Source organism: Erythrolamprus reginae, chromosome 2 (genome assembly GCF_031021105.1).
Source record: "Erythrolamprus reginae isolate rEryReg1 chromosome 2, rEryReg1.hap1, whole genome shotgun sequence".
Lineage (NCBI taxonomy): Eukaryota > Metazoa > Chordata > Lepidosauria > Squamata > Dipsadidae > Erythrolamprus > Erythrolamprus reginae.
The window spans coordinates 223,700,421-223,728,047 of NC_091951.1; the positions used below are offsets into that span (position 1 = coordinate 223,700,421).

General features: G+C 44.9%; 1 protein-coding gene across 6 annotated transcripts; it reads left to right on the forward strand.

The window, feature by feature from the left end:
• Positions 1–1,102: 1,102 nt before the first annotated feature.
• MLF2 (myeloid leukemia factor 2) lies at positions 1,103–27,627 on the forward strand. Of its 6 annotated transcripts, none has more exons than XM_070742057.1 (9): positions 1,103–1,267; positions 3,854–3,926; positions 4,368–4,494; positions 6,167–6,202; positions 19,396–19,449; positions 20,400–20,525; positions 21,356–21,515; positions 21,607–21,848; positions 27,045–27,627. In XM_070742057.1, the coding sequence occupies exons 2-8, from the start codon at positions 3,877–3,879 to the stop codon at positions 21,783–21,785; spliced, it is 732 nt and encodes a 243-aa protein (XP_070598158.1). In that variant the 5' UTR covers positions 1,103–1,267; positions 3,854–3,876; the 3' UTR covers positions 21,786–21,848; positions 27,045–27,627. The 6 variants fall into 6 exon arrangements, with proteins under 6 accessions (XP_070598158.1, XP_070598155.1, XP_070598160.1 ...); XM_070742054.1 differs by lacking the exon at positions 1,103–1,267 and adding an exon at positions 2,164–2,596; XM_070742059.1 differs by lacking the exon at positions 1,103–1,267 and adding an exon at positions 2,193–2,596 and having other exon boundaries at positions 27,049–27,627.

A 27,627-nucleotide genomic window follows, 5' to 3' on the forward strand; every position in this document is an offset into this window, starting at 1 on the left:
GGTGGGATTTTGAGGACTTATGTGTTTTTGCGATGCTGCGATTTCACTGATGCTCCCTTCGCTGGGAAACCCCACCTCCGGATTTCCATTGCCAGCGAAGCGCTCATTTCTGCAGCATTGCAAAAACACAGAAGTCCAGAGGTGGGGTTTCCCATGGAGGGGAGCCTCAGGGGATCCCAGCAGCGCAAAAACGAGCGCTTCAGCTGGCAAAAGGGGTGAATTTTGGGCTTGCACACATTAATTGCTTTTCCATTGATTCCTATGGGAAACATTGTTTCGTCTTACAAACTTTTCACCTTAAGAACCTTGTCCCGGAACCAATTAAGTTTGTAAGACAAGGTATCACTGTATAAATATATACACTGCTCAAAAAAATAAAGGGAATATTTAAACAACACAATATAAGTCCAAGTAAATCAAACTTCTGTGAAATCAAACTGTCCACTTAGGAAGCAACACTGATTGACAATAAATTTAATTTTGTTGTCAGCACATTCAACATTGTACAGAACAAAGCATTCAATGAGAATATTTTATTCATTCAGATCTAGGATGTGTTATTTGAGTGTTCCCTTTATTTTTTTTGAGCAGTATATATACATATAGAGCTGGAAATGACTAGCACACATGTGTGGAGCAATCTTTACCTGTGTATATTAGTATATTGGTATATACACTAATCTTGAAAATAAATGCCTGAGTTTATTTTGATCAACCTTCCCCCCATCTTTACAGTAAAATTTAAACAATATCCAAGGAATTTGTAACACTTCTAACATATACACACATTTCCTTGGCAATGCTTTGTGTTAACAACAGTGGCTGAAAATTGGGGTCATGTTAGTCCTGACAAAATGACCTCAGCTCTGTTGCTACTGCTCATATTGCTGGAATGGGAATCCTTTGTCCTACAAATGACATCTCTTTTTTGATTTATAAAATATCTGTCAAGCCTTTCCTACAAGAGCTCAAGATCACCAGTTATTTTCCCACTTTTTCCTTAAAAATGAATCAAAAGAGGTTGGTCTGAAAGTGAGTGCCTGGCTGAGTCATTCAGTAACTTTCCACAGCTGCATCTAATCTAGTCCAAGACCATAATAAGTACTACACAGGACCGGCTCTATTCAATGTTTGCCTATCCAACATAAACTGGGACTTCTGGCAGTGGGAATTCTTTTCCTAGAGGTGCTTCTTCCTCTTTTGCCTTTCCCCTTTGGAAACGAATGAGCTGCTCTGGAGCCAGGAAAGCAGCATCAGCAAAGAACAGGTAGGCAATTCCAAAGGAACCATAATTTCAGAAGAGTAGGCGCACCTTGAAGAAATCCATCCTGGGCCTGTGGTTCCCTCTCATGCAGATACTTCTTGTTGAGCAATCACAATTGGGACCAGCAACTTGCTCATTAAGTGAAGCAGTTGCCAAGTGAAACCATGCCTGTGCTTGTATTACTTTAGATTTCCTTTTCTATACAGCTTTGCAAAGGTTGTAAATGGTTAGGTTTTCATCACTGTTCTAACTGAAAACGGTCACTAAACAAGGCAGCCACTAAGTAAGGACTCTGAATTTTTCAGTGCAATAGAGTAGAAAAGGGCAAAGCTACAAGCCCGGCTTTCAAAAAACCGCATATTATCAAGCAAAGCTTCATAGGTAGTAGCTACCGGGCTCCTCCAGACTCGGGTAGTTATTTTGTGTGCTTAGAACAATCTTGGGGACTTGAAAGTATCTGGACTTCAACTCCCATAATTCCCCAGCCAGCATTCGCTGCCTGGGGAATTCTGGGAGTTGGAAGTCCAAATATCTTCAAGTTGCCAAGTTTGGGAAACACTGGCTTAGAAGCCTTATTTGGAGCTGTAAGATAATTGTTTTCCCATTCAGTCTTCAGAGAGGGGCGACATACAAATCTAATAAATTATTATTAAATCATTATTATTAATTATTATTATTCAATTGTTTACTAAATATTATAACCCTGTTTGTCTTCCATCCAATATTTATAAGACTCATGCAAAATCTGTCGTCCCCCCCCACATACACCTGTGTGTTTGTGTGTGTGTGTTTGTATACACATACAGAGAGCAACGGAGAGATGCCACCACTCGACGTGGTAAAAATTATTACTGCGTTGCTTTTCCACAAGCAATTTGGCGAGTAACTCTATTTATGGAAGGCGGGGCTTACAAGCGAGGGCGGCGTTTCTGACCTCACATCCTGTTTAGGCCTTGTGGGTTTCTTTGAAAAGGAAAAATACCCTTTTACTGCAAACGGGGTTTGCAACAGTATTGATATTTTCGTAAAGGAAGGGGAGGCAAAGTGGAACCACCTGCCCTGTTTTCTCCTTCTTCTTCTTCCCCCTGGGTGCCGTGAGGAGGCTGCGCTGTGGCAGCCCAGACTGTGGCCAAGGGACCGTCTCCTCTCTCCTCCACCGCCACCCTCCCCTCCCGCACGCAGCATAGTTACAACAAAGAGCATACTGTGGGGTGGGGAAGGGGGCAGGAAGGGATGCAGCACTAGGCGTCCCCTTCAGGGCTCGTGGCTGGAAGAAATTCCGTGGGAACAAGAGAAAAGGAGGCGGCCGCCAGAAAGGATTTGGCCAGAGAGGTGAGTAGTTGCGTGGTGTGGCTTTTGCAAGAGGCGGGGGATGTTGCTTAAGTACAGAAGCAGCAGCCGGGGATGCGCTCACAAAGGCCCAAGCATCTCCCTGCCTGCTCCCAGGTCCTCCTTCCTGGAGGCGGGCGCTTACACCGGAATTTGGGAAGGAAGGTTTGGGGCAGAGAGAAGGAAGTCGGAAGATGCGGTAGGCCGGCCTGTAGAAAGCATACAGGGCAAGCCAGGGTGCTTGGTGCGGGACATTGCAATAAATGGCTGCTGGGATTATTGTGTTCCACCAGCGGCTTTTTATTTATTTATTTTTTTTTACCTGTCACCAGTAATCTCTAATATTAATGTCCTGTCTTAATCATCGTATTTGCTAGAGCTGGCGTTAGGTGAGCCGGTGTCAACTTTGGGAGTGATGGGAGGGGGGGGCGCGTGGAGAGGAAGGCGGCTTTCTAATTTGGGAAGAGGAATGTGGAGGAACGCCGAGCATCCTCTGTGCAGAGGAAAGAGCCAGATGATTTGAATACATGTGGGAGATTGGGATTCAAGGACCGCGTTTGGGCAATGCTCCAGGAAAGAGAGGATGGGTTGATGCATTGCTTGGTGTGTGTGTGTGGTGTGTGTGCGTGTGTGTGTTGTCACTGTGATGATAAAATCCTGCAGAATTCCTGATACATTGCTATTGTGTCTTTGGTTGAAAGGATTCTGTTACATAAATTGAATGATGACTTCCCCAAGCACCATATTAAAGCAGTCAGATTAAGAGAACAAAAGTGTTATCATTTTTAGCAGTGGAGAAAGAATTTTTTTGGAAATAATTTGTTATGCAGCAGTGAGAAAAAGAATTTACATCATTGTCATAGCTATTAACGGTGCAAGGATTTTCCCCTTCACATTTGATGGCCTTAACATTTGCATGAATGTGGGAGAGAGGACTGGATGGCTTACTCAGCATGAAGATTATTTGTGTTGGATAGCCCAACATGAGTGGTTCTTGGCAACAGTTTCAACTGTTTTTGCAGTCTATTTCTTAGTTTGCTTGGAAAGCAAGTAGCAGCTGGGTTCCAGGTGTTGTAGTTATTGGAGTTTATGAAGTGTTTAATATTGTGTAGGGACTAGTATTTATAACTAATGTGTTGCTGTTGTATGTAAAAGATGTGATTTAGTCTGGAAAAGAATGAGTAGAGTAAAACTGTTTGAAACTAGAGATTTAAAAAGTTAACAAAATTCATATTTGTTTCCCATTTACCTTTTGCATAGCCCGTCCTGCATTTGAGGGAATTATGTTCCGGTTCATGAGAGATGGAGAGCCAGAGGATCCAATGTTTATGATGTGAGTCAAGCATCCTAGCCTTTCTATATAGGAGAAAAGGATCAGAATAATTTTCCTAATGGTTATCCACAAGGATTTTGCAAATATCACTGTTGGAATTTTTTAAAAAACAATTATTTTTTTTTCAAAACTCAGGAAATGTGTAATGACACAAGATTTTTATACTTTGCCTGAAATATCTTGAGATTCTGAAAGTCTTGAAAGGCTTTTTTATTTTAATTTTAAAAAAATAAGAATTATGGTTTCTCAGACACTACCTGGAATGCTCTTTTTGTTTGTATGATGTCTTAAGTCATTGGTGATTTTCTTCAGAAGCTTTTGCCTGATGACATATGAAGTAAAAGCTTGTAAACCACTGGTCTAGGAGAAGGAAACAGGACTGTGGGATTGATATGGATTATTTAGCAACTTAACTCCCTTGCAAAACTTTCTTTTCCACAGGGATCCTCTTGCCATCCATCAACAGCATGTGAATCGTGTGCTTTCAGGTGGATTTGGATATAGCCCTTTCCTCAGCATTGGCAATGGGACAGTACCCGGATCACGCCAAGTTAGTCGAAGAATGCAGGTAATTCAAAAGTTAGTGGATTGCGACTAGATCTGTTTATTTTTCTGTCAAACTTAATTTTTAACTTAGTGCTTTGGCTTGATGAAAAGAACCTGGATTCTGTCTTGGTTATGTATCTATAACCAGAGAAAAGATGCTGCACTCCCCAGCATCAAAACAAGGTGGTGTAATTAGTTTTTGACTTATATTCTGTCACTTGGTGGGACTCCAGACATGTAAATGATTAATGTAAGTACATAATTACACCAAAATGAAATGGAAAAAGAGCAGTTGAAAATAGCTGTAGTTAAATTCCAACAACACAATTTTAATTTAGAGCCTGTAACTTTGTGAATATTTCAGTGTGTCTGAGAACAGGCCTGTACAAATATGAAGTGCCATGGAAATGACTAATTTAAATATCAGTGATTTACCAAGGTTTCCCCCCAAATTCCTACCTTTTAACCATTCCATTAGCAAAACGCATGGCTACCTCTTCCTTGAGCAAAACCAAGGAGTTGCTGTTTAATTGGCTTCCCACTATGATACTTGGAAGGTTCATCATTATCTACTTGGTCTACTTCGTAATACATTGTGTTTGTTTACATATGATACTCTTGCTTATATATGCTACTCCTACCCATTCTAATTTAGGAAGATCAATCTCAGTAATTCACAGATTGGAAATTATCCTCAGGATTGGTTTTATCCAAAACTCACTTCTGTTATCAATGATAAACTGCTGGAGAAATTAAACAATATCGATCACAGAACACAGCATTTACAATGTGGGAACATCTCTCTCTCTCTGTCTTCCCTCCCCCTCCCCCCACTTAGATATATACTTTTTGCTTCCTTCTTTATCCAATTGCAAAGCAGAATACAAAATTTCACTTATTAATATTTCTATAGTTGTAATCTTAATCTTGGATTTCTATTATTTTACTTTAGTTGCCTCTTCTTTATCTGTATAATATTCAGCCTATTTAAGGTATCACAACTTTGCTAGATTGGAGGTTTTGTGTGTATATTTTAGCTTCATCTGTCATCTTGCCTTTGGGAGATTTCTTGTCAAGTATTGTCATCTTTTTTGTATTTATTTATGACCTTTCTAATTTCTCTTACATAATTTTAAATAACTTTAAAATAGCTTCTGCAAGAAATGTGACATTACAAATAGTAATTCGGTGTTTAAGGAGTTCTTATTTTGTAATAGACTGATTGATTTGCTTAGCAATTTCTACTTGTGTGTTTGTTGAACTTTAAAGTCTTCTGGCTAAATTTCCCCCCAAAATAGATAACATTTATCAACATCCATCTTATTTCAATTCCTAGAACCCAAATAAAGAGTCATTTAGGCATGTCTCTTATTTCGTAGTTTCATGGCCAAGACAGCATCTTATATTGACTTGATTGAGAATATATTCTATATGTTCTGTTTATATCAACATAAATGCATCAGCACTGACAAGCATGCGGTAAACTCTATAGATTTTAGCTCTTTAACACAAATTTGGCTAATAATCTGTTTGAGAATCGATAAAGTTCTAGAATATATTTCCTTAAACTTTAAATTGAGTGCAAATTTAAATTAAGGTACTGAGTTCCTTTGTTCTTCTCTATGCTAGATAAAACAAGATTACTCTAGAGAGGTGAAGTCTAATTACTCTGTGTCCCTTTCTTGTTTTTATAGCCTGGAACTGTTTCGCCCTTTGGGATGCTAGGAATGGTAAGCCATAATTTTCTTCTTTCGACAATTACTTGTTCTAGCCTGGTTTTTGTGATGATCTTTTCTGAGAAATACTTCATTTTTCTTCAGCTAGTGGTAGTTTAAATAAATAACGGAAAATAATGAGGATTGTAACATTTCTCAAATATCAACAATGAGTATGATTTTTATATAGCTCTCAGTTATTAAAAATAATGCTGGCTGGAAAGGAGTTAAATTCCCCTCTTTTTAGACTGAAAGCTGAGGTTTCACTTTTGCATCTGGTGGGTGGAACAGCTTGCCCTGCCTGCCTTAGCTCTGCCTTCTAAAGAAGAACAGCTTTTCCTTTTGCCTCCATTTTATGCCGAGAATAGCTGTTGTTCTGTAACATAATTACATACATCATCATCATCATCATTATTACTATTATCTGATGCATCCAGAGAAAGAATGGGAAGGAGAATGATGCAATATTTGGGGAATCTTGCAATCTATCCAAGATACTTCTTGAGAAGATAATGATGATGAAGCTGCCAGGAATGGATGATGGCATTGAAAGAGGCTCCACAGGAAGACCTAGTTTGCATAGTCTAGATGCAGTCAGGTTCCATGGTCACCTAGGGAAGCATAATCCACAAACCATGATCTAGGCCAGTGATGGCAAAGCTATGGCATGGGTGCCACAGGCGGCACGCGGAGCCATATCTGCTGGCACACGAGCCATTGCTCTAGCTCAGCTCCACTGTGCATGTGTATGCTGGCCAGCTGATTTTTGGCTCACACAGAGGCTCTGGGAGGGTGTTTTTGGCTTCCAGAGAGCCTCTGGGAGGATGGGGAAGGGCATTTTTACTCTCCCTCGCCTCCAGGGAAGCCTTTGGAGCCCGAGGATGGCAAATTACGAGCTACTGGGCCCACCAGAATTTGAGAAACAGGCTGTTTCTGGCCTTTGGAGGGCCTCCGGGGGGGGGGGGGGAGCTGTTTTTGCCCTCCTCAAGCATTGAATTTATAGGTGGGGGCACTCGGGCATGCACAAACGCTCTTTCGGCATCTGAGGAAGAAAAGGTTTGCCATCACTGATCTAGACTGACATCACATGAAAGGAGCACAATTCTTCCTTTCCCATCTTTTCTCCTGCTGTTATTCCTCCAAGAAAAGAACAAGCCAAACAAAGAGACCAGACGTTCTTTTCCTCATTAGCAACAAACACAGTAGAGGAGGCACTGAAGGCTAAGGGAGGCACCATCCCAGCAGCTTCTCTTCACCTGGCATCAAAGGGGGCTGGACCAAACCATAAACCTTTGGGAAAAGAGGTTCCTGGGAATCAAAAAAAATACTCCTCTGAACTTTGAGGAACAACAAAATGGATGTTTTGTAAGAGGAAATGGGAATGAACCGGAATAGGTCAGGAGAAGCTTCCATCGCCTTAGTAAAGGAGCACAGGTTCTAGAGAAATCAGATCTGCTATAGTTTCTCCAGCAGAGGGGCATAGCACTGGAACATGTCCCCCCGGGAGTAGAAGGGATGAGTTTTACTTTGCCAGATGATGGCAGGATGGGAGGCTTCAAGAGGCAAAGGCCTTAGAATTTCTACTCCTACTTTCCTGCTGCATCTTCTCAGAATCCTCAGAAGAAGCCTAGCAGGCATCAAATGAAGATACTGTGGGAGACACCTACATTCTTGGTTTTCATTGCATTAAGTGGGAACGATGAAGTCACATTCAAAATCATAAAAGGAAAAGTATTAGAGTGGGGGTCATTCTAATCTCTGGGGGAGTGATATTCCAGAGAGAGAAGAAGGCCCTTCTGGGTCCTACCAGCTGTATCTCCCTTGGGGATGGGACCCGCAAGAGACGGTCCCACAGATAATGAGAAGTTGAGGCTAAAGAATGACTTCCAGGAAATATTTCATGCTGATGAGGAAGTAGGCAAAACTATTTAACTGAAAGTAATTATTAGCACCAGCACAAACTATAAAGCTATAGAACACAACATGTGACCAAAGGCTCTCACCCTCTGGAAGTTTAATTTAATTTATTTGACTTCTATGCCGCCCGATCCCGTAGGACTCAAGGCGTCTTACAACAATAAAAAGCAATGCAATGATACAGTGATAAAAAGAAGTCGAACAACAAGAATAATTAGCCACCTTGAGTCCTTCGGGATTGGGCGGCATAGAAGTGGAATAAATAAATAAATTAATTAAAACCCCAAAACTGTAACAAACCCAAATTATAACCCCTGCCCCAAAACAATTTAACAAACATCCATAGCAACAAACATTTCATAGAAGTGGAATAAATAAATAAATGAAATCCCAAAACCGTAACAAACCCAAATTATAACTCCTCCCCCTCAAAAATCTAACAAACAACCATAGCAACAAACATAAATTTAGATTTAAAGGCCCTGCTTCCAGTTCTTTTCGCAGAACTTATATAAAAATGGGAATGGGCGAAGCTGACTAAGCACACATAGCCCCCGAATTTATCTTTTGCAGAAGGCCATGAAATGACAAGGGATTGCCTTTGATTGACAAACAGCTGTCTTGTCTTCAGTACTGTACAAAGAAAAAGAGATGAAATGCTCATGGATCTATAAAATATAGAGCAGATGGAATGCTGAAACATAAATAATGCATTGGGCATTTTGGTGACTGGCTATGTCTTCTATACCTACCAGAGGAATGATAGCTTACAGTGGTAAGAATTGTTCAAGGCCATAATTTAAAAATTTCAGGGAAGCAATCAGCAAGTAATTCAGACTGTTTTTAAAACAGTCAAAAGTTTTTCAGACTGCAGATATAATCTTGGATGGGTTAGAGCAGTGATGGCGAACCTATGGCATGGGTGCCCCAGGCATCGGACCAGAATATCTCCGGGACCGCCTTCTGCCACACAAATCCCAGCGACCGGTTAGGTCCCACAGAGTTGGCCTTCTCCGGAGATTAGAACTGCCCCCACCCTCCTTGCCTTTCGTAAAGTTCTTAAGACCCATCTCTACCATCAGGCATGGGGGGACTGAGACATCTTCCCCGGGCCTATACAGTTTATACATGGTATGTTTATGTGTATGTTTGCTTTTAATAATGGGGTTTTTAGTGTTTTTTAAATTATTAGATTTGTTCTTACATTGTCTTTGTTATTGTTGTGAGCCGCCCCGAGTCTACGGAGAGGGGCGGCATACAAATGTAATTATTATTAATAATAATAATAATAATAATAATAATAATAATATGGCACGTGGAGCCACATCTGGCACACGAGCCGTTGCCCTAGCTCAGCTCCAACGTGCGTGTGTGTGCCGGCCAGCTGAGTTTTGGCTTGCACAGAGGCTCTGGGAGGGCATTTATGGCTTCCAGAGAGTCTCCAGGGGGTGGGGAAGGGCATTTTTACCCTCCCTTGGCTCCAGGGAAGCCTTTGGAGCCTGAGGAGGGCAAAACACAAGCTTACTGGGCCCACCAGAAGTTGGGAAACAGGCTGTTCCCAGCCTCCAGAGGGCCTCCGGGGGGGCAGGGGAAGTTGCTTTTGCCCTCCCCAAGCATTGAATTATGGCTGTGGGCACTTGCATATGCACGATGGCACATGCCCACGCTCTTTCGGCACCTGAGGGAAAAAAGTTCGCCATCATTGGGTTAGAGTTTGCAGCCATTTCCCCTGAAATATTGGCATATTGGAACCCTGTATAGTGTAGAGCACTATGCAAGAGTCAGTCTTACAGCCAAAATGTTTGAAGAAATCATTGACCCATTGGTTGATGTAGGAACAAAAATCTGTCCTTGATGCAAAGTAGGAAAATATAAAATACTCTACAAGCCATGCAAGTTGTTTTAATGTCCAAAATGGGCAGCAGAGATATCAAGAGAAATATCATAGCAATAGATGGGGTACAAAAGGAAAATCCCAGATAAAATGAATCTGAAATTAAAAGCACCACCTCCTACGTGAATGGTTTTGCTGCCAAGATTTTGGCATATTGGGAACAGACTTACAGAGACAAATTTGGTATAAGAGAATTTAAAAGAGAACACATGTCAAAGCAATACCAAGGGATAGGTAATCTTTGATCTATGACTTTTAATTCAGTGACCACTTATGATGGCACTGAATGAATACCCTGTTTCCACCAAAATACAACGGCCTCTGATAAGAACCCCAATTGGGCTTTTGAGTGCATGGCAATAAGGCCAAGTGCTTATTTCAGGGTTCAAAAAAAAGAAAAAAGACAGGGTCTTATTTTTGGGGAGCGATTATGGCTGGTCCTCGAAATTCTGGCCATCTCAGTATCCATGGTTACACGATCATAATCTGCAACCAGGCAACCAGTTTGTGCTTATGATTGGTTGTAGTACTCTTGTAATTACGCGATTGCCTTTTGCAATCTTCCTTGCTAGCTTCTCCAGAAAATTAGTGGGGAAGCTAGCAGGGAAGATTGTAATTCACTAGGGTAAGTCTTCCCCACCAGCGCACTCTCCTCCAGCCAGGGGTTTGGCCCAGTTCGGGTGAGTAGGTAGCGCTTGCGGTGGCTGGTTCGGAGAACTGGGATGCCAGCACAAGACTCTGCCTGACCGACCCAACATCATCACTTCCTGGTTTTAAAAAAACTTTTTAAAGCCTTTTTCCCTCCTGGTTCTCAAGAAGGAAGGAAGGAAGGAAGGAAGGAAGGAAGGAAGGAAGGAAGGAAGGAAGGAAGGAAAGAAAGGGGTGAGGGAGGAGGAGAGGGAAGGGATGGGAGAAAGAGAAAGAAAGAAGTATTAGAAGGAAAAAATCAAGACTCACTTTCCAGCAGGGATATAGCTTGGCAAAGAAGAAAAACAAATGCTGTCGCTTTAAATCAGGAGTCTCCAAACTTAGCCACATGGCTGGCTGAGGAATTCTGGGAGTTGAAGTCTTAATGTTGCTAAGTTTGGAGAATCCTGCTTTAAATTCAGAAGCATATTTTTAATTGCAGATGCGAAGTGACATTCAGCAGTGGATAAAAGGAAGGATTCTTATATGGTTCTTGAAGTTTTGGGGTTTGTGCAATATGGGCTTTGTGTTTCTAAAAGGGCTTGCGTGATCCCCGTTGTGGCTAAATGATTTTCGTCCCATGTCAGGTCTGCTTGTTCTGATTCTAAAACTGTTTTTTTAGCTGCCAAATCTTGCCATGGGAACATTTTAAAATATCCTTTTTTAGAGATCTGTTTGCCTGCTTGTGTGAATAGAGCCAGACGTCATAATTCCACTTTCTATACTCTCCTTACCTCATTATTTCTATCGGGCAGGAATGTAGAATGAGCTTCAGGTATGTACTTCCTTAGCAGCTTGATTTTTCCTTGTTTTTCTGTGAGCCTTTTATTATGAGTAACATTTTATTTTGGGGAGGGGGGTTGATTCCCACAAAAGAAAGAAAGGAAAGAGGGAGGGAGGGAGGACCACAAACCTGGCTGTCACTAGACACAGCTTCAGAGGATGCTTTGAAACAGCTCAGGAAGGAATCTCAGGGGTCACCTAGTCCAGCCCCCTGCTCCCTAGCAAAATGGACTGCTAAATTGGCTGCACCCACCCAGTCATATGACAACCTGCCCATGTCCATCTGAAGTGACGCCCACAAAATAAGCTACGCCCACAGAACTAGTAGGAGAAATTGTCACATTTTACCCCTGCCTCCAGCCCTTCTATGGCAGCCACTCACGCATCTCTGTGTACCATCCAGCAGTAGCCACTTCCCTGCCTGCCAGCCTGGGACTTGCAACTTCCTACTAACTTCCCCACTGACTTTGGTTATGGGAAATTGGCAGGACGTTGCCTCAACAAATGACTGGAGGATTTGATTAGCAGTGGCAACCAGGACTCCTGGGATTGCCATCACTAAGTGATGCGGTTGTGCTTTATGACTGCATCACTTAGTGAAGAAAATTCCAGTCCCAATTGCCCTTGTTAGTTGCGGCCTGCCTGTACTGTCAAAGATTTCCAGAAATTTAGAGAACATCACAGGATATTAAAGTCATGGCCTAATTTCTAGACATTGAGGCAATAGGTTGAGTCCTTAGGCAAAGAAGATCCTTGTGTATTTTCCATTCCATGGCAGGACCAAAAAAGAATAGGATTTGCAGCCCGACGAGAGCATTGTGCTTGGCATTGACTCATCCAGTAAATGTCACAACAAAACTATAAGATCAGGTAATAATAATAATAATAATAATAATAATAATAATAATAATAATTATTATTATTATTATTATTATTATTATTATTATTATTTATTAGATTTGTATGCCTCTCCTCTCCGAGGACTGAGAGCAGCTCACAACAACAATAAATACAGTAGAATACAAATCCAATATAAAATATATTTTAAAAAACCATTATTATTAAAAACTAGCAATTCTAAAACAATCACACAGTTATAAGCATAGGAAAATTCATCATTAAATGATGCGGTCATTAAGTGAAATATCACATAATCACAACTTGTAACCTTCTAGCAACCTTTCCTATTGACTTTGCTTATTGGAAGCGGATTGGGAAAATCACAAGTAGTGATCGCGTGACTGCAGCTAGAATTGGTTGCAGAGTGCCTGGATCACAATTCGCATGACCGACAGTTGATGCGACAGTTGTAAGTGCAAGGACTCTTAAGTCCCCTTTTTTAGTGCCATATGTTACTTCAGACAATTGGTAAATGAACGATAGTAAGTCAAGGACTATCTGTACATCAACAAGAGTGAAATGAGATGATAGATGGAAGAGTCACATAGTTGGGTGAGAATATCTTGTCAGTAGAGCATGTATAAGATGCATAGAGTAGAATTGTGGACCAAGGGAACCAAGAGCCTGTCTTGGATGGGTAGGTGGATCCTTCCACATTTCCCTGTTTGTAACGGGACAACAGGAAGGCAAGAAGATTCATCTGATTTCAAATGGCAGGGCAAAAGGAACTGATGCCCTCCTGGCCAAAGAGACTAATATATAAACACTAATCCTGTCTAAGCTGATACACAACATGAGGATATTCAGGGCACGTATAATCTTAATTCCCCCTTCTTGCCCTGCAGACCTCGGTGTTGAACAGTATGGAGATAAATAGGAAGCTTCCCAGATATCTGTCAGTACGGCCAGACATACTGAGCCTAGATCTTGGAATGACTTCATTTCTATGCCTGAAACTTAAAAGGGACAACTTCCGAGTGCCAGCATGCCAGACTTCAGCAGTGACACCATCTTGACATCCAGGTTGTCTAAACACCCTCAGAAACTTGCCATGCCTTTGAACAGTGGTGCTGAAAATAAGAGATGAAGAGTAAAGGTTTCTAGAGATAGGTCTGGGTAATACTTTTGAAAACCATTACCTTCCAAAATCAGGTCACTCATCTGGAGCTCAAGCTAGAGGACAGATTAAAAAAAAACAATTTTGCAACATTCCTAAGTTCAGTATTTTCACAGGGGGACCAATCAACTATTTCCCTTAGTTGCACACTGTTTTCTTTTATGGGACCTGATATTAATCCTGGGACTAATTAGCCCTGTCCCCTTTAACACCTTAGAGTGAACCCCATGAGCACTCTTGCACAGAAATAAACTTTTCTTTGAGATTTGAGAAAGGAGAGAGTCTCAAAGAAGGCTCTCTAGTTTTGAGACTTTACTTAGAGTTTTATGCCAAAGATTAAATTCTAATTTTCTCAGGGGATACGAGATACTGCTGCCAGTATTACTTCCCAACTCTGAATAAAATATTAGACATATAAAGAATCTTAAGCCTTAAGTCCATTCTAGGGAGCAGAAGACTGATAGCTTCTTCCTCCTCTTCGAGAGATGAAATGATACAGATGGACCCGTGACTTTATTATTCTGACCTAGTCAAGCAAATCCTGACTGACCTCACAGCCTATTTAAGCAGCCTCAGGAGACCTAGAAGTGAGGATGCTGCTAACAGACCTCTGCAAGGTGAGAACCTGGGCCAATGCAACTAGCTTCCAAGGCAGACAATTTTGACTTGGAAGAGGCAGCATCCTGTTGCTCTGCACTTACAGACACTGTTTTAACTCATACTGATCAATCTGGCACACTGCCACCATGTTTCCCCCCAAATAAGACCCTGTCTTATATTTTTTTGAACCCTGAAATAAGTGCTTGGCCTTATTGCCATGCATTCAAAAGCCTGATTGGGCTCATTATCGGGGGATGTCTTACTTTGGGAGAAACAGGATACAAGTACAGTGGTACCTCATCTTACGAACGCCTCTTCTAACGAACTTTTCAAGATACGAACCCGGTGTTTAAGATTTTTTTGCCTCTTCTTCCGAACTATTTTCACCTTATGAACCCAAGCAGCTGCTGCTGGGATGAAAGGGTTTCTTTTCCCCCCCTTTTTTGAAGAAAGAAAAGGGAGGGGCAGCTTGGAGGAGGAAAGATTTTTCAGAGAACAATGTGCTTGCAGAGGCACTGAAAGGGTGTCTTTTGAAGAAAGAAAAGGGAGGGGCGCCCCCCTTGCCTTCCTTCCTTCCCACTCACCCTTTAGCCTAGCCTTGCTTCTTCCACCCGCCCCCTTTAGCTGCTCCTCCCTGCCCTCTGTTCGCCTCCCTTCTAAAGTTTGGGATTTTCCTGAAGGATTTGCACGCATTATTTGCTTTTACATTGATTCCTATGGGAAACATTGTTTCGTCTTACAAACTTTTCACCTTACGAACCTCCTCCTGGAACCAATTAAGTTCGTATGATGAGGTACCACTGTATAGACTTTCTGATTGGCTCCACCTTTGGTGACTGAGAATTTGCGTTTGGATTTCTCACACACTATTGTGGCATCCAGATGACGGACCAACAATCCCATCCAAATGTAAAGATCTGTAGAGGTAATTAGGAGGAATTCGTTAAACTTGTTTTTTATACTTGGCTTTTACATGACTGGTTTTGTGTTTTTGTTTTCCTGAAACATGTTTTGAAAACTGAAAACATGTTTTGCTTCTAAATCATTTTTCTCAGCGGAAGTCATTACGGGGGTATTCCTTCCACCAGATGCAAAATGCTCAGCTGTGCTTTCTGCAGAAGGAAAGTCTTTTTCAAAACAATTAGATTAAAAAGCAAGAATTTCTGGTAAAAAAAAATACCAATAAATTTACTGAATTTGAATTAAGCTTTTCTCAATTACCTTTTAGGATTTGAGATTAGGATAAGAGCTTGGTACCTTATAAGAACAGTAAATAAATATATATATATACTACTAAAACTCTAGTTGTCAGTAGCTTTTAACTAGGCCAAACCGTGCATCATAGGGCAATCGTCTTTGAACCAAGGTAACTCAGATGGGCTGACTTACATGGGTCCAAATTTGGAACTCATGAATCCCAACGGAATGAAATTTGGGAAAGTGGTGGTTGCTTCAGGGCTATTGGCTGCTGCTGTGCTGCTACAGTCACATGGTCTTCATTTTCATTGACAGTTTCTCAGCCAGCCTCTCGCTCCTTCCCACACACCCAAGAGCGGCCACTTACCTGCCTGCTGAGAAGGGAAGGAAAGGGATATTTTCAGTGTTCCCTGCCAGATTTCCACAAGGAAATTCAGTGGGGAAGCTGGCAGGAATCCTACTCCTCCTTCCTCGGTTCTTTGCCCATTCTTGGTTATTCTGCTTTTCTGTTTAGGTAAGGCAATGCCTTTGAAATGATGACATAACAAGTTGTCATAACAAGTCACAAGAAAATTTAATAATAGTATAGAGACACTTAACTTTGAGAATCCGCAAAGATAGTAGAGTGTACCTAGACAATAATGAATGAGAAAAGAGTGACCTAGTATAGAAGAACACGCTAACAGACAAGGGTGTAATGAGTTAATTTTAAAATGAAGTATTTAATAACAATAAATTGAAGTGGGATTATAAAAGAATTATATAAGACCTAACTATGAAAAGTAAATGTGTTAAGCGATATGAATAACTGCATAAATTTGATAAGAAACACTTAAGATTGGGATAGCCAAGAGAGAAATAAGATTTTTCTCTCCTCTTAAATGGTGTTGTTTTTGTCTTTGCTTTGTTTTTTGTTGACTTGCTTGCTTGTTACTGCTACTACTTGTATGATTTATATATTGAAAGTTATTTTTGTAAATTCAAATAAAAATATTTTTAAATTAAAAAAAACACAAGTTGTCTAATATGCCCTAAAATCATATTGTAATTTATATGTTCTTAAATGAATATTTATTCTAAGTGCATCATGTGTACGGTACTTAGCTGATAGGGAGAAAAGGATTACGGTATTCAGAGTTTTAGAGCAGCGTTTCCCAACCGATATGCCGCGGCACATTAGTGTGCCGCGAGACATGGCCAGGTGTACTGCCAAGCTCCAGCTGGGCGGGGCGCTGCCGGTACTTCCGTCCTGGGGCTCCCGCTCGCAGCTGTCTCCCGGCTCCTGCTCGATGCTGCGGTTTTCGGCGCTCTCCTGCTGGGCCCCAAAGAAGGAAGGCAGGAAGAAGGAGAGCTCCATTCTTCGCGCCTTTTCCCCGCCTTCTTTGGGGCCCAGCAGGAGAGCGCCGAAAACCACGGCATCGAGCAGGAGCCGGTTGACAGCTGCGAGCGGGAGCCCCAGGACGGAAGTACCGGCAGCGCCCTGCCCAGCTGGAGCTTCTCTGGCGTCGACGGCAAGTGTCCTTTGTGGCCCGGCAGGAGGGCACTGGCAATGGGAGCGGGGGGGGCGCAGTGGCCGCAGGCAGTCGCGGGGAGATGGCGGCGGCGAGAGGGAGCGCTCTCTCTCTCTCAGCTGACTGCAAGCGGGAGCCTTGACGGTGGCGGTTGGACGTGCTGCTGGACGTCATACATGCTGGCGCTGCGGGCCTGGCATATACGGTGTCCAGCAGCACGTCCAGCTGCCGCCGTCAGGGCTCCCGCTTGCAGTCAGCTGAGAGAGAGAGAGAGAAAGAAAGAGAGACATATAAGAGAGGCAGAGAGAGAGAGAAAGAGAGACATAGCAAGAGAGGCAGAGAAAGAGAGACAGAGAAAGAGATAGAGAAAGAGAGAAAGAGAGACATAGCAAGAGAGGCAGAGAGAGAAAAAGAAAGAGAGACATAGCAAGAGAAAAAGAGAGACTTAGCAAGAGAGGCACAGAGAGAGAGAGAAAGAAAGAGACATAGCAAGAGAGACAGAGAGAGAGAAAGAGAGAGAAAGAAAGAGAGATAGCAAGAGAGGCAAAGAAAGAAAGAGACATATAGCAAGACAGTGAAAGAGAGAGAGAGAGCAAGAGAGAGAGAAAAAAGCAAGAAAGAGATAGCAAGAGAGACAGAGAGAGAGCAAGGGAGAGAGAAAGACATAGAGGAAGGGAAGGAGGGAGAGAGAAAGAGAGCAAAAAAGAGAGGAGGAAAGAAAGAAAGAGGGATGGAGAGAGAGAAAGAAGGGAAGGAAGGAAAAGAGAGAAAGAGGGAGAAATAGAGCGAAAGGGAGGAAGAGAGTGGGTTTTTTTGTCCAAACTTTTCTTTAGCCCTCCCCCCCCGCCCCTCCCCCCCATTTCAGTGTTCCCCAGGATTTTGAAAATATGAATAATGTGCCGTGGCTCAAAAAAGGTTGGGAAACACTGTTTTAGAGAAATTTAGATACAAATTCACCAGAAAGTTAACTGATTATGATAAAAACCATTTTCAAATCACATGTACTCTATTCCAAGTAAATAAACAGATCTAAAGTGTTGCCCCTGTGCATCAGAACTAAGATCACCTAAATATATCCTGACACATGTCCAGAGTTTGGGTATTAAATTTCCCCAACACTAAAGTCCAGGATACTCCAGCACTAGATAGAGTTCTGGAAACCATGTGCATGCCTACTGTTAGAAACAAGATAATCATAACATCAACCCAAACATTACTTTTTGGCATTCATATCTGGTAGCCTATGGATGTCAGGGTTCCAATAAACACCCCCAACGAAATAAAACTCCGAGGCTAGAAGTTCCTCAAAGTTCCAGTTTATTAGAGAGGTCATGTTGGCAACATCTGGGAAAACCCAAATCTAAAAGCTTCCCTGTTTTCTCCACCCAAACAAAATTCAAGTCCCTGCCCAGCACCCACATGTCCATCACATGATCCAATCAGGCACCATCCAAAACTGAAGATGCCTCCCAGTCACTTCCTCGCAGCTTCCAGGCACAGCAGTCTTGACTTTCTGGGAAGAATGTTATTTAGACCAGTGTTTCCCAACCTTGGCAACTTGAAGATATCTGGACTTCAACTCCCAGAATTCCCCACCCAGCATTCGCTGGCTCGTGAATTCTGGGAGTTGAAGTCCAAATATCTTCAAGTTGCCAAGGTTGGGAAACACTGATTTAGACTACTATGTATCACCTACTCCATATAATCTCCACTCCCATTTTCTCACAGTAGAAAATGTGGCAGGCCCGAATACAAAAAGGTAAAAGATGGCCTCCAGGCCTGACAATGCATATATACTCAGTGCCAAGGTCTCTTGAAAATTTGTTGCCTAATCTTTTGTAGAGATGGTTATTATGAGTGCTGTCTGAAATTCAGGTGGTCAAATGTTCAGGCTACATTCCTATCGTCATTTGCAAGGTTTGTGCGACTTAAGACCCACTTCAATTCATGAAGTGCTCAGGAGATGCTTTTGTAGAACTCCCATCGATTTCAGTAGTCTCTCTTCTCCAGTTGCCATTTCCAATTCCACTCTATAAAAGAGCTCTTCGCTGCTGCTGCCATCATGGGCTGTCTTTTTCCAAGCTCATTGATCTTCCTGGTGGTTTGACTATAGTGGTCACAACAATGTATGGCGAAGTAGTCTCCTTGATATTCATACAAATATTCATAGAGGCAACACGTTATATCTGTTTCCCCCCCCCCCCCTTGGAGTATATTATATGCTATTTGAAAATGGAATACATTGTAAACTATGTTTATCATAATCAGATAACTTTCTGGTGAATATGTATCTAAATTGCTCTAGAATTCTGAATTATTTTTTCCTCCCTATCTGCAATCTGCTAAGTATCATGTGATAGAAGCCATAACAATGCATGGCATAGGGGTCTCCTTGAATTCTTAAAAAATTATTGCTGTAGATATCTTTAGTAAGCTAAGAAGTGTTTTCGGAATCTCTGCCCCATTCAGTTTGGAGTATTCAGATCATTAAGTGTATAGAATGTATTCGTGAACAATTCCTAGAAACGGCAACAGCTCCTAATTTCACGGTGTGGCTTCCTTGTCTGGTCACTCTCCACAAAGCATTTTTTCTCTCTTTCAGGCAGGTGGCTTTATGGACATGTTTGGAATGATGAATGACATGATTGGGAACATGGTGAGCTCATTTTGTCTGCATCTCTTCTCCAATTTTGTTCGAGTTGATAATACAGGCAGTGTAAAAATCACTTTTAAATGGACAGAAAAACTGGAAAAACTCTGTCTTCACGGGTATATTATATCATGATTGTGTTATCGACATTATGATAACATTGCAAAAGCACAGTTTTTAATCAACTGAGTTTCAGTTATTGTTTCGTTTAATTACAAGTATTCAAAGTATCACAATATGTAGGGAATAGAGTAGCAATGACTATAGTGCTACTGTCACAGAATTTGTGCTTCTTTCCAAACTATTTCTAGTATGGAAAGGAAAGCACCCAGTTCAAAGAAAGAGGCCAAATCCAACTATCCAACGCTATCAGTATTTCAAAATAAGATTTGAAAAATAGCTGCACACCTCAGTTAAAATGAGGGAGTTTTCTTAGTACAAAATTTGAATGAAGATACAGAGGGTTTAAAATTAATAAAAATTCTTCACCGCTTATAGTGCAGGAGGTATGTAGCCTTACTAATTTATATACTCTTCGTGTGGGCAGAAACAGAATCTCTTTTTCCCATCTCCATATTTGGTTATTTTCCCCATTTTCTCTTGAAAAATACTGCAGAAACAGAGACACAAATCTTGCTTGAGAATTATCAAGAAATCATCAGGAAGGGAACTGAATAACAAAGCTTGCAGGCGTTAGATTTTTGGTACAGAATCAGAGCTGCACAAGAGCCTTTTTCAAAACTGCTGCAAAATTGTACTGAATTCTGAATAAACATGAAATCAGATGAATTAAATAGCTTTCCTCCAAATTATGTTTGATCAGACAATTTTTTGAAGTGTGCTTCAGGAGGGCCATTGAAACCTAATGCCGCTCCTCTTCAGAAGGTTTATTCATATTTTATACAGTGGAAAAATTCAGAACAATTTTTCTTACTTTATTTTTTGTTTTGCTTTAGGAGCACATGACAAGTGGTAGCAATTGCCAGACATTTACTTCTTCCACTGTCATATCCTACTCAAATCTGGGCGAGGGCCCTAAAGTGTATCAGGAGACCTCAGAGACACGTTCTGCACCCGGTGGGGTAAGAAATTTGGCTGTTTTCGCTTTAACAAAATGTTTAAAGAAGCACTGCAATGGGTTAATTTCTTGGGTATTCATCTGCATGAGTACAAACTCAAGAGAAAACAAGAGGTAAGACTTGTTTTCAAGTACAGTGGTACCTCTACCTAAGAACGCCTCGACTTACGAACTTTTCTAGATACGAACCGGGTGTTCAAGATTTTTTTGCCTCTTCTCAAGAACCATTTTCCACTTACAAACCTGAGCCTCCGAAACTGTAACCAGAAAAGGCAGGGAGAAGCCTCCATGAGGCCTCTCTAGGAATATCCTGGGAGGAATCAGGGCCAGAAAAGGCAGGGAGAAGCCTCTGTGGGACCTCTCTAGGAATCTCCTGGGAGAAAACAGGGCCAGAAAAGGCGAGGAGAAGCCTCCGTGGGGCCTCTCTAAGAACCTCCTGGGAGGAATCAAGGCCAGAAAAGGCGGGGAGAAGCCTCCATGGGGCCTCTCTAGGAATCTCCTGGGAGGAAACAGAGCCTTCACCCTCCCTGTGGTTTCCCCAATCACACACATTATTTGCTTTTACATTGATTCCTATGGGAAAAATGGCTTCTTACGAATTTTTCTACTTAAGAACCTGGTCATAGAACGAATTAAGTTCGTAAGTAGAGGTACCACTGTATAGGGCGAACCCTTTTGTGTGACAATTATCAGTGATAACCAAGGGTTGCCTATTTGATCATTTGAAATAATTTTGGTGCCTGCTGAGGTAAAATTGGAAGAATTTCAAGGGGGACTTCAAGGAGGCTACCAGGAATATTACATTGTCCTAATGACTTGTTCTGCTACCCTCAGATCCGGGAGACGCGGCGGACGGTACGAGATTCCAACAGTGGACTGGAGCAGATGTCAATTGGCCACCACATCAGAGACCGTGCACACATTATGCAGCGCTCGCGCAACCATCGCACAGGGGACCAGGAGGAGAGGCAAGACTACATCAATCTGGATGAGAGTGAGTGTTGCTTGCCATCGCTTTCTTTCCCTGCGGCAGACGGCACAGCACGACCACACTCAGCTGCTGCCTGTGCTACTTTAATTTTCAGATGATGCGGCTGCCTTTGATGATGAATGGAGGCGAGAGACTTCCCGCTTCCGGACACAGAGGGGGCTGGATTATCGACGTCATGATGGAAGTAGTGGCCGAAGAATTGAAGGGGGTCGTCTCGCTATTCAGGGACCTGAGGATTCTCCAAGCAGACAGTCGCGTCGGTACGACTGGTGAATCCGTAGCAGATTTAAGGGGGGGGTGCATTGCAGTCACCCCCAAAACTACATTCATGCTCTTGTAAGTCTTAATTGTTGTTCCTCGCTTGCACTGGCCGTACATTCGAGCTTCTGAGATAGGACAGTATGGGACCTTATTGTGAGCCAAACCACCTTTTTCAGCATGAGTTGAGTCAGTCTTTTATTTTACAGCCCAGCAGAGTTTGCTTTCTTTTTAATCTTTCTGGCACACAAATAAAAGGTGGTACAGCAACATGCACATTGGTAAACTGGAAGTCGAGGTTGCTGCTTGCAGAGCATGAGGAAATATTAAGATCTGGTGGACTTCCAAAAAAGCACGAATGAGCTTATATTTATTGATATTTACCACATTAAAAACTAAAATTGATGTACAGTGATCCCTCGAGTTTCGCGAGGGTTCCGTTCCAAGACCCCTCGCGAAACTCGATTTTTCGCGATATAGCGGTGCGGAAGTAAAAACACCATCTGCGCATGTGCGGCCATTTTTTCATGGCCGCACATGCGCAGATGGTGAAGTTTGCGTGTGGGCGGTGGGGAAGACCAAGGGAAGGTTACTTCAGCCGCCCAACAGCTGATCTGCTCGGTAGCGCGGCAGCAGCGAGGAGCCGAAGATGGGGTTTCCCCTTTGCCTGGGCAACGGGGAAACCTCATCTTCGGCTCCTCGCTGCTGCCGCGCTACCGAGCAGATCAGCTGTTGGGCGGCCGAAGGAACGTTCCCTGGGTCTTCCCCGCCGCCTCGGATCCTCGCTGATGCCCGCCCGCCGTTTGCCGCTCGCCCCGTTCGGCGGCCGCACATCCCGTTCGCCCGCCGCTCGCCCCGTTCGCCCGCCGCTCGCCCCGTTCGCCCGCCGCTCCCCTCGTTCTCCCCCCATTCCCCTCGTTCGCCCGCCGCTCCCCTCGTTCGCCCCCCACTCCCCTCGTTCGCCCGCCGCTCGCCTCGTTCGCCCGCCGCTATCGAACTTGCTATCGAGCCTGCTAATGAAATCCAACCCGCAGCGGCCCTTTCCCTCTCCAGGCTGCGGGAGGGGTCCGGAGAACAATGCCTGGCGCCGCGCTCCCGGCTGGGCTTTTTTCCCCCATTTCCCCTCGGGTGGAATTTCAGACCCTCCGCCGGTTGGATTTCATTAGCAGGCTCGATAGCAAGTTCTTCCTCCCTTTAGAAAGCCCCGCAGCCTCCTCCGCCCGGCGAGGCCGCCAGCGAGGACCCGCAAAGCCGCCGCCGCCGCAGCGAGGCCAAGCCGCCCGCTCCCACGGCACGGGCTCCCAACACAGCGCCGCTCAGCCCGCCCTCGGCGATGCCTCCGCGGATCTGCAAACCCAGCCGAGCGATGCCTCTGGTCTGGGCGAAGGCAGTGGGCAGTCCCCGCCGCAGCAGTCCCCGCGGGCACCGCGCGCCAAGGGCCGGCCAGGCCGCCGGCCAACAAAGGGGCTCCCTCGCCTCCCTCGGGCAGGTTTACAAAGGCAGCGCGGCAACTTGGAGCCCGGCACGCCCCGCAGCCCTCGCCTCGCCCGCCCCCGCCTGGCCGGCGCTCCGGCTACCCCCGGCTGAGGAAGAACCGAGTAGCCCCCGCCCTCCCCCGCCTGGCTCCCTTCAGCCCCCCGGGGCCAAGCGGGCGGGGGGCGGGCGGGACTTCGCCTGTCTCCGCCGCCAGCATCGCCCCTCCGGCGGGCCGGCCTCCCCCGCCCGCCTCTGCTGCAGCCGCCGCCGCCTCCCCGACTGGCACAAAAGGGCCCCGCCCGCCCCGCCCCGAACCTTACCTTGCGAGTTTTTGGCTGCGGGGGGAGAAGTAGGATTTTCCTAACTCCCTCCCCCTGCAGCCAAAAACTCAAAGCCTGTATCCTGCCGCCCGGTTTACCCAGGACACGAGCGGCGAAGTGACTTGGAGGAATGGAAAGTCCAAACCGCCCGGTTTCAGTGGGGTTTCCCCGTTGCCCAGGGATTCCTTCGCCCGAACGGAGGTGGCTGTGGTGTGTTCAGGAATCCCTGGGCAACGGGGAAACCCCACTGAAACCGGGCGGGTTAAGCCTCCTTCGGCGACTGCGGAACTGCTTGCTGTCAACTTTGCACTGGGCAAAGAACTCTTCACCTCCCGCCAGGCACGGACGAAAGGCGTGGAAGTCTATTGTAGCAGCTGCTACAGCGGAGACATTTGGGGGGGGGGGGGGAGGCAGGAGGCAGGAGATCCGGCCCTTCACTTGCCCTCCCAGCAAAAGGCAAAGCCGCGCAGCTCCCCAGCCGCCAAAGGAGGCTTAACCCCACCCCTCTGTCCCACTCATCGCCCGTGGTCGGCATAACCTCCTCCTGCCTATCCCCGCTTTTCTGCCGGCCACGGGCGATGGGTGGGACAGAGGGGTGGGGTTAAGCCTCCTTTGGCGGCTGGGGAGCTGCGCGGCTTTGCCTTTTGCTGGGAGGGCAAGTGAAGGGCCAGATCTCCTGCCTCCTGCCTCCCCCCCAAAATGTCTCCGCTGTAGCAGCTGCTACAATAGACTTCCACGCCTTTCGTCCGTGCCTGGCGGGAGGTGAAGAGTTCTTTGCCCAGTGCAAAGTTGACAGCAAGCAGTTCCGCAGTCGCCGAAGGAGGCTTAACCCGCCCGGTTTCAGTGGGGTTTCCCCGTTGCCCAGGGATTCTTTCGCCCGAACGGAGGTGGCTGTGGTGTGTTCAGGAATCCCTGGGCAACGGGGAAACCCCACTGAAACCGGGCGGGTTAAGCCTCCTTCGGCGACTGCGGAACTGCTTGCTGTCAACTTTGCACTGGGCAAAGAACTCTTCACCTCCCGCCAGGCACGGACGAAAGGCGTGGAAGTCTATTGTAGCAGCTGCTACAGCGGAGACATTGGGGGGGGGAGGCAGGAGGCAGGAGATCTGGCCCTTCACTTGCCCTCCCAGCAAAAGGCAAAGCCGCGCAGCTCCCCAGCCGCCAAAGGAGGCTTTACCCCACCCCTCTGTCCCACTCATCGCCCGTGGTCGGCATAACCTCCTCCTGCCTATCCCCGCTTTTCTGCCGGCCACGGGCGATGGGTGGGACAGAGGGGTGGGGTTAAGCCTCCTTTGGCGGCTGGGGAGCTGCGCGGCTTTGCCTTTTGCTGGGAGGGCAAGTGAAGGGCCAGATCTCCTGCCTCCTGCCTCCCCCCCAAAATGTCTCCGCTGTAGCAGCTGCTACAATAGACTTCCACGCCTTTCGTCCGTGCCTGGCGGGAGGTGAAGAGTTCTTTGCCCAGTGCAAAGTTGACAGCAAGCAGTTCCGCAGTCGCCGAAGGAGGCTTAACCCGCCCGGTTTCAGTGGGGTTTCCCCGTTGCCCAGGGATTCCTTCGCCCGAACGGAGGTGGCTGTGGTGTGTTCAGGAATCCCTGGGCAACGGGGAAACCCCACTGAAACTGCAGAGCCGAAGGGTGGCCTTTTTGTCTGGGAGGGAAGATGACGCGCGGGCGGCACAGGGGGGGGGGAGGCAAAGCTCTGCGGCTCCAGCCACTTTCAGCCAAGCCTCCCCGGCCACGCAGCCAGGGAAGCCGAGCCGGGCGTGGCGGCGGCGGCGCTGCTGCTCCGGTCGCCCGATCGTCTCCTGCCTCCCGCGCCGATGTTCCACGCCCGGCTCGGCTTCCCTGGCTGCTTGGCGGGGGGGGGGAGGCTTGGCCGAAAGGGGCTGTACCCGCAGAGCTTTGCCTCCCACCCCTCGCCCCTGTGCTGCCGGCGCGTCATCTTCCCTCCCAGATTCCCCCGGCAAAGTGACGTGGAGGAATGGAAAGCTGAAACCGGGCGGTTTGAGTTTCCCATTCCTTCAAGTCACTTCGCCGCTGCTCTCCTGGCTAAACTGTGTGGCAGGAGACAGGCTTTGAGTTTTTGGCTGGGGGGGAGAAGTAGAACCTTCCTAACTCCCCCCCCCCACCAGCCAGAAGGAGCGGCGAAGTGACGTGGAGGAATGGAAAGCTGAAACTGGGCGGTTTGAGTTTCCCATTCCTCCAAGTCACTTTGCCGCTCCTCTCCTGGCTAAACCGGCGGCAGGAGACAGGGTTGGGGGGGGGTACTGGGAAGCCCCCCAGGCCGACTGCCACCTTTTCAAACAGCCGCGCCCTTCCCAGCTGAGTCCTGAAGCCAAGCGCCAAAGGCGAACTTCTGCGCTTGGCTTCAGGACTCAGCTGGGAAGCGGCACGGGTGTTTTAAAAGGTCTCCCCCGGCATGGGGGGCTTCCTAGCACCCCCCCAAACCCGGGTTGGGGGTTCGGGGGGTGCTAGGAAGCCCCCCATGCCGGCGGGAAGACCCAGGGAAGGTTCCTTTGGCCGCCTAGCAGCTGATCTGCCCGGCGGTAATGCAAACTCCACCATCTACGCATGCGTGCAGATGGTGGTGTTACTTCCGGGTAGAAAACTCGCGATATAGCGTTTCGCGAAACTCGAGATCGCGAAACTCGAGGGATCACTGTATTTGAGGAATATTCATTGAATTATGCGAAGATAATATTAAACCCAGATATTAATAAAATAAAATTATTTCTTATTTTTAAAAAACACCCCTATTTTTAACAAATAAAAAGAGAACAGTTGCTTTAAATGTTTGCAAATAGCTTCAGTATTTAGCAAATAATTTTGATTTTCAGGTCCTTGACAAGGTTTTGGGGATCCCCAGGTGTTCTCAGGTCACACTTTAAGAAATGCTGCCTTGGAGTGATTTGGAATGGCTTCTTTCTCTTAAATAGCCATATAACTGATGAGGCTTTTCTGTGAACTGATTCTATACTTTATGTACCATGATTTTTATTCTTATAATGGAATATAAAAATGTTGTAAATTGTTACCAAAATAATTTATATTCTGAATAAGTAGCTAGGTATCTCAGGTGCAAATATTGTTTACTCAGATTGAATTGGATAAAAACAATTCAATTGGTGGCAGAAAATTATAACTTTTACTCAAAACTATGTTCAATAAAGAATAAGATATATTTCTCATTAAGGTGGTAAGTCTGAATTATACTTCAGGCTGTGTCTAAAATATTACTTGTTCCGTTTTTTTAAAAAAATCTCTCCACAAGGGAAGTCAGTGGGAAGAAGTAAAGTATTAGTTTTCTTTCTGTACACAGAAACCTTCGTCTCAGTTTTCTAAGTGCAATATATTTATTTTAAAGATTAAATGTATTTGAATTCCAATCAGGGCGCGTGTGTTTCTCATTGCTCACAGCCTGTGCCTTCTGTGTTCTTTCTGACTTCTGTTGTTTTCTTTCTTCCCATCCTTTTACTTAGGTAGACAGTGAAACTCTGATGGTGAAGCCCCTACAAAACAACACTTGGATCTTCTGCAAGATGAATTCTAGCTTCCTGCCCTCCTAAGATTTAAATTGACTAACTCTGCATAGTTATATTTCTTGCATAGAACAGTTGGCCAAGGAGAATGTGAGGGACTTTTGTCTATAAATGAGTAACATATAAATTACTGTTTTCCTCTAACTCCTTTCTGTCTCCTACACAAGCGCCCCAATTTTCTATTTGGATGCTTTGGGGAGTTTCAGGAGTTTTTGTTCATCCCCATACCTCATTTCTACTTACCCATCTCAAAGAGCAGCCACATAACGATTGATCTGCTATTAGTGTCAAGTAGTTGGAAAACAACCTTTAGTTGCCTCTGCTCTTGATCGGCCTGCCTTCCCTGGAACCTTGGGGTATGTATGAAGTGCAAGAGATCACGTAAAGTGCGGACAAACCAAGCAGGTCCAGCCTCTATTCTCCGGTTGTCAGCTCCCAATCTTATGAAATTTGATTTTGTGAAACTTGTAACTAAATGTTTATTGAGTTGAATAAAGAAATGGAACCTGTAAAGTAAACAAAA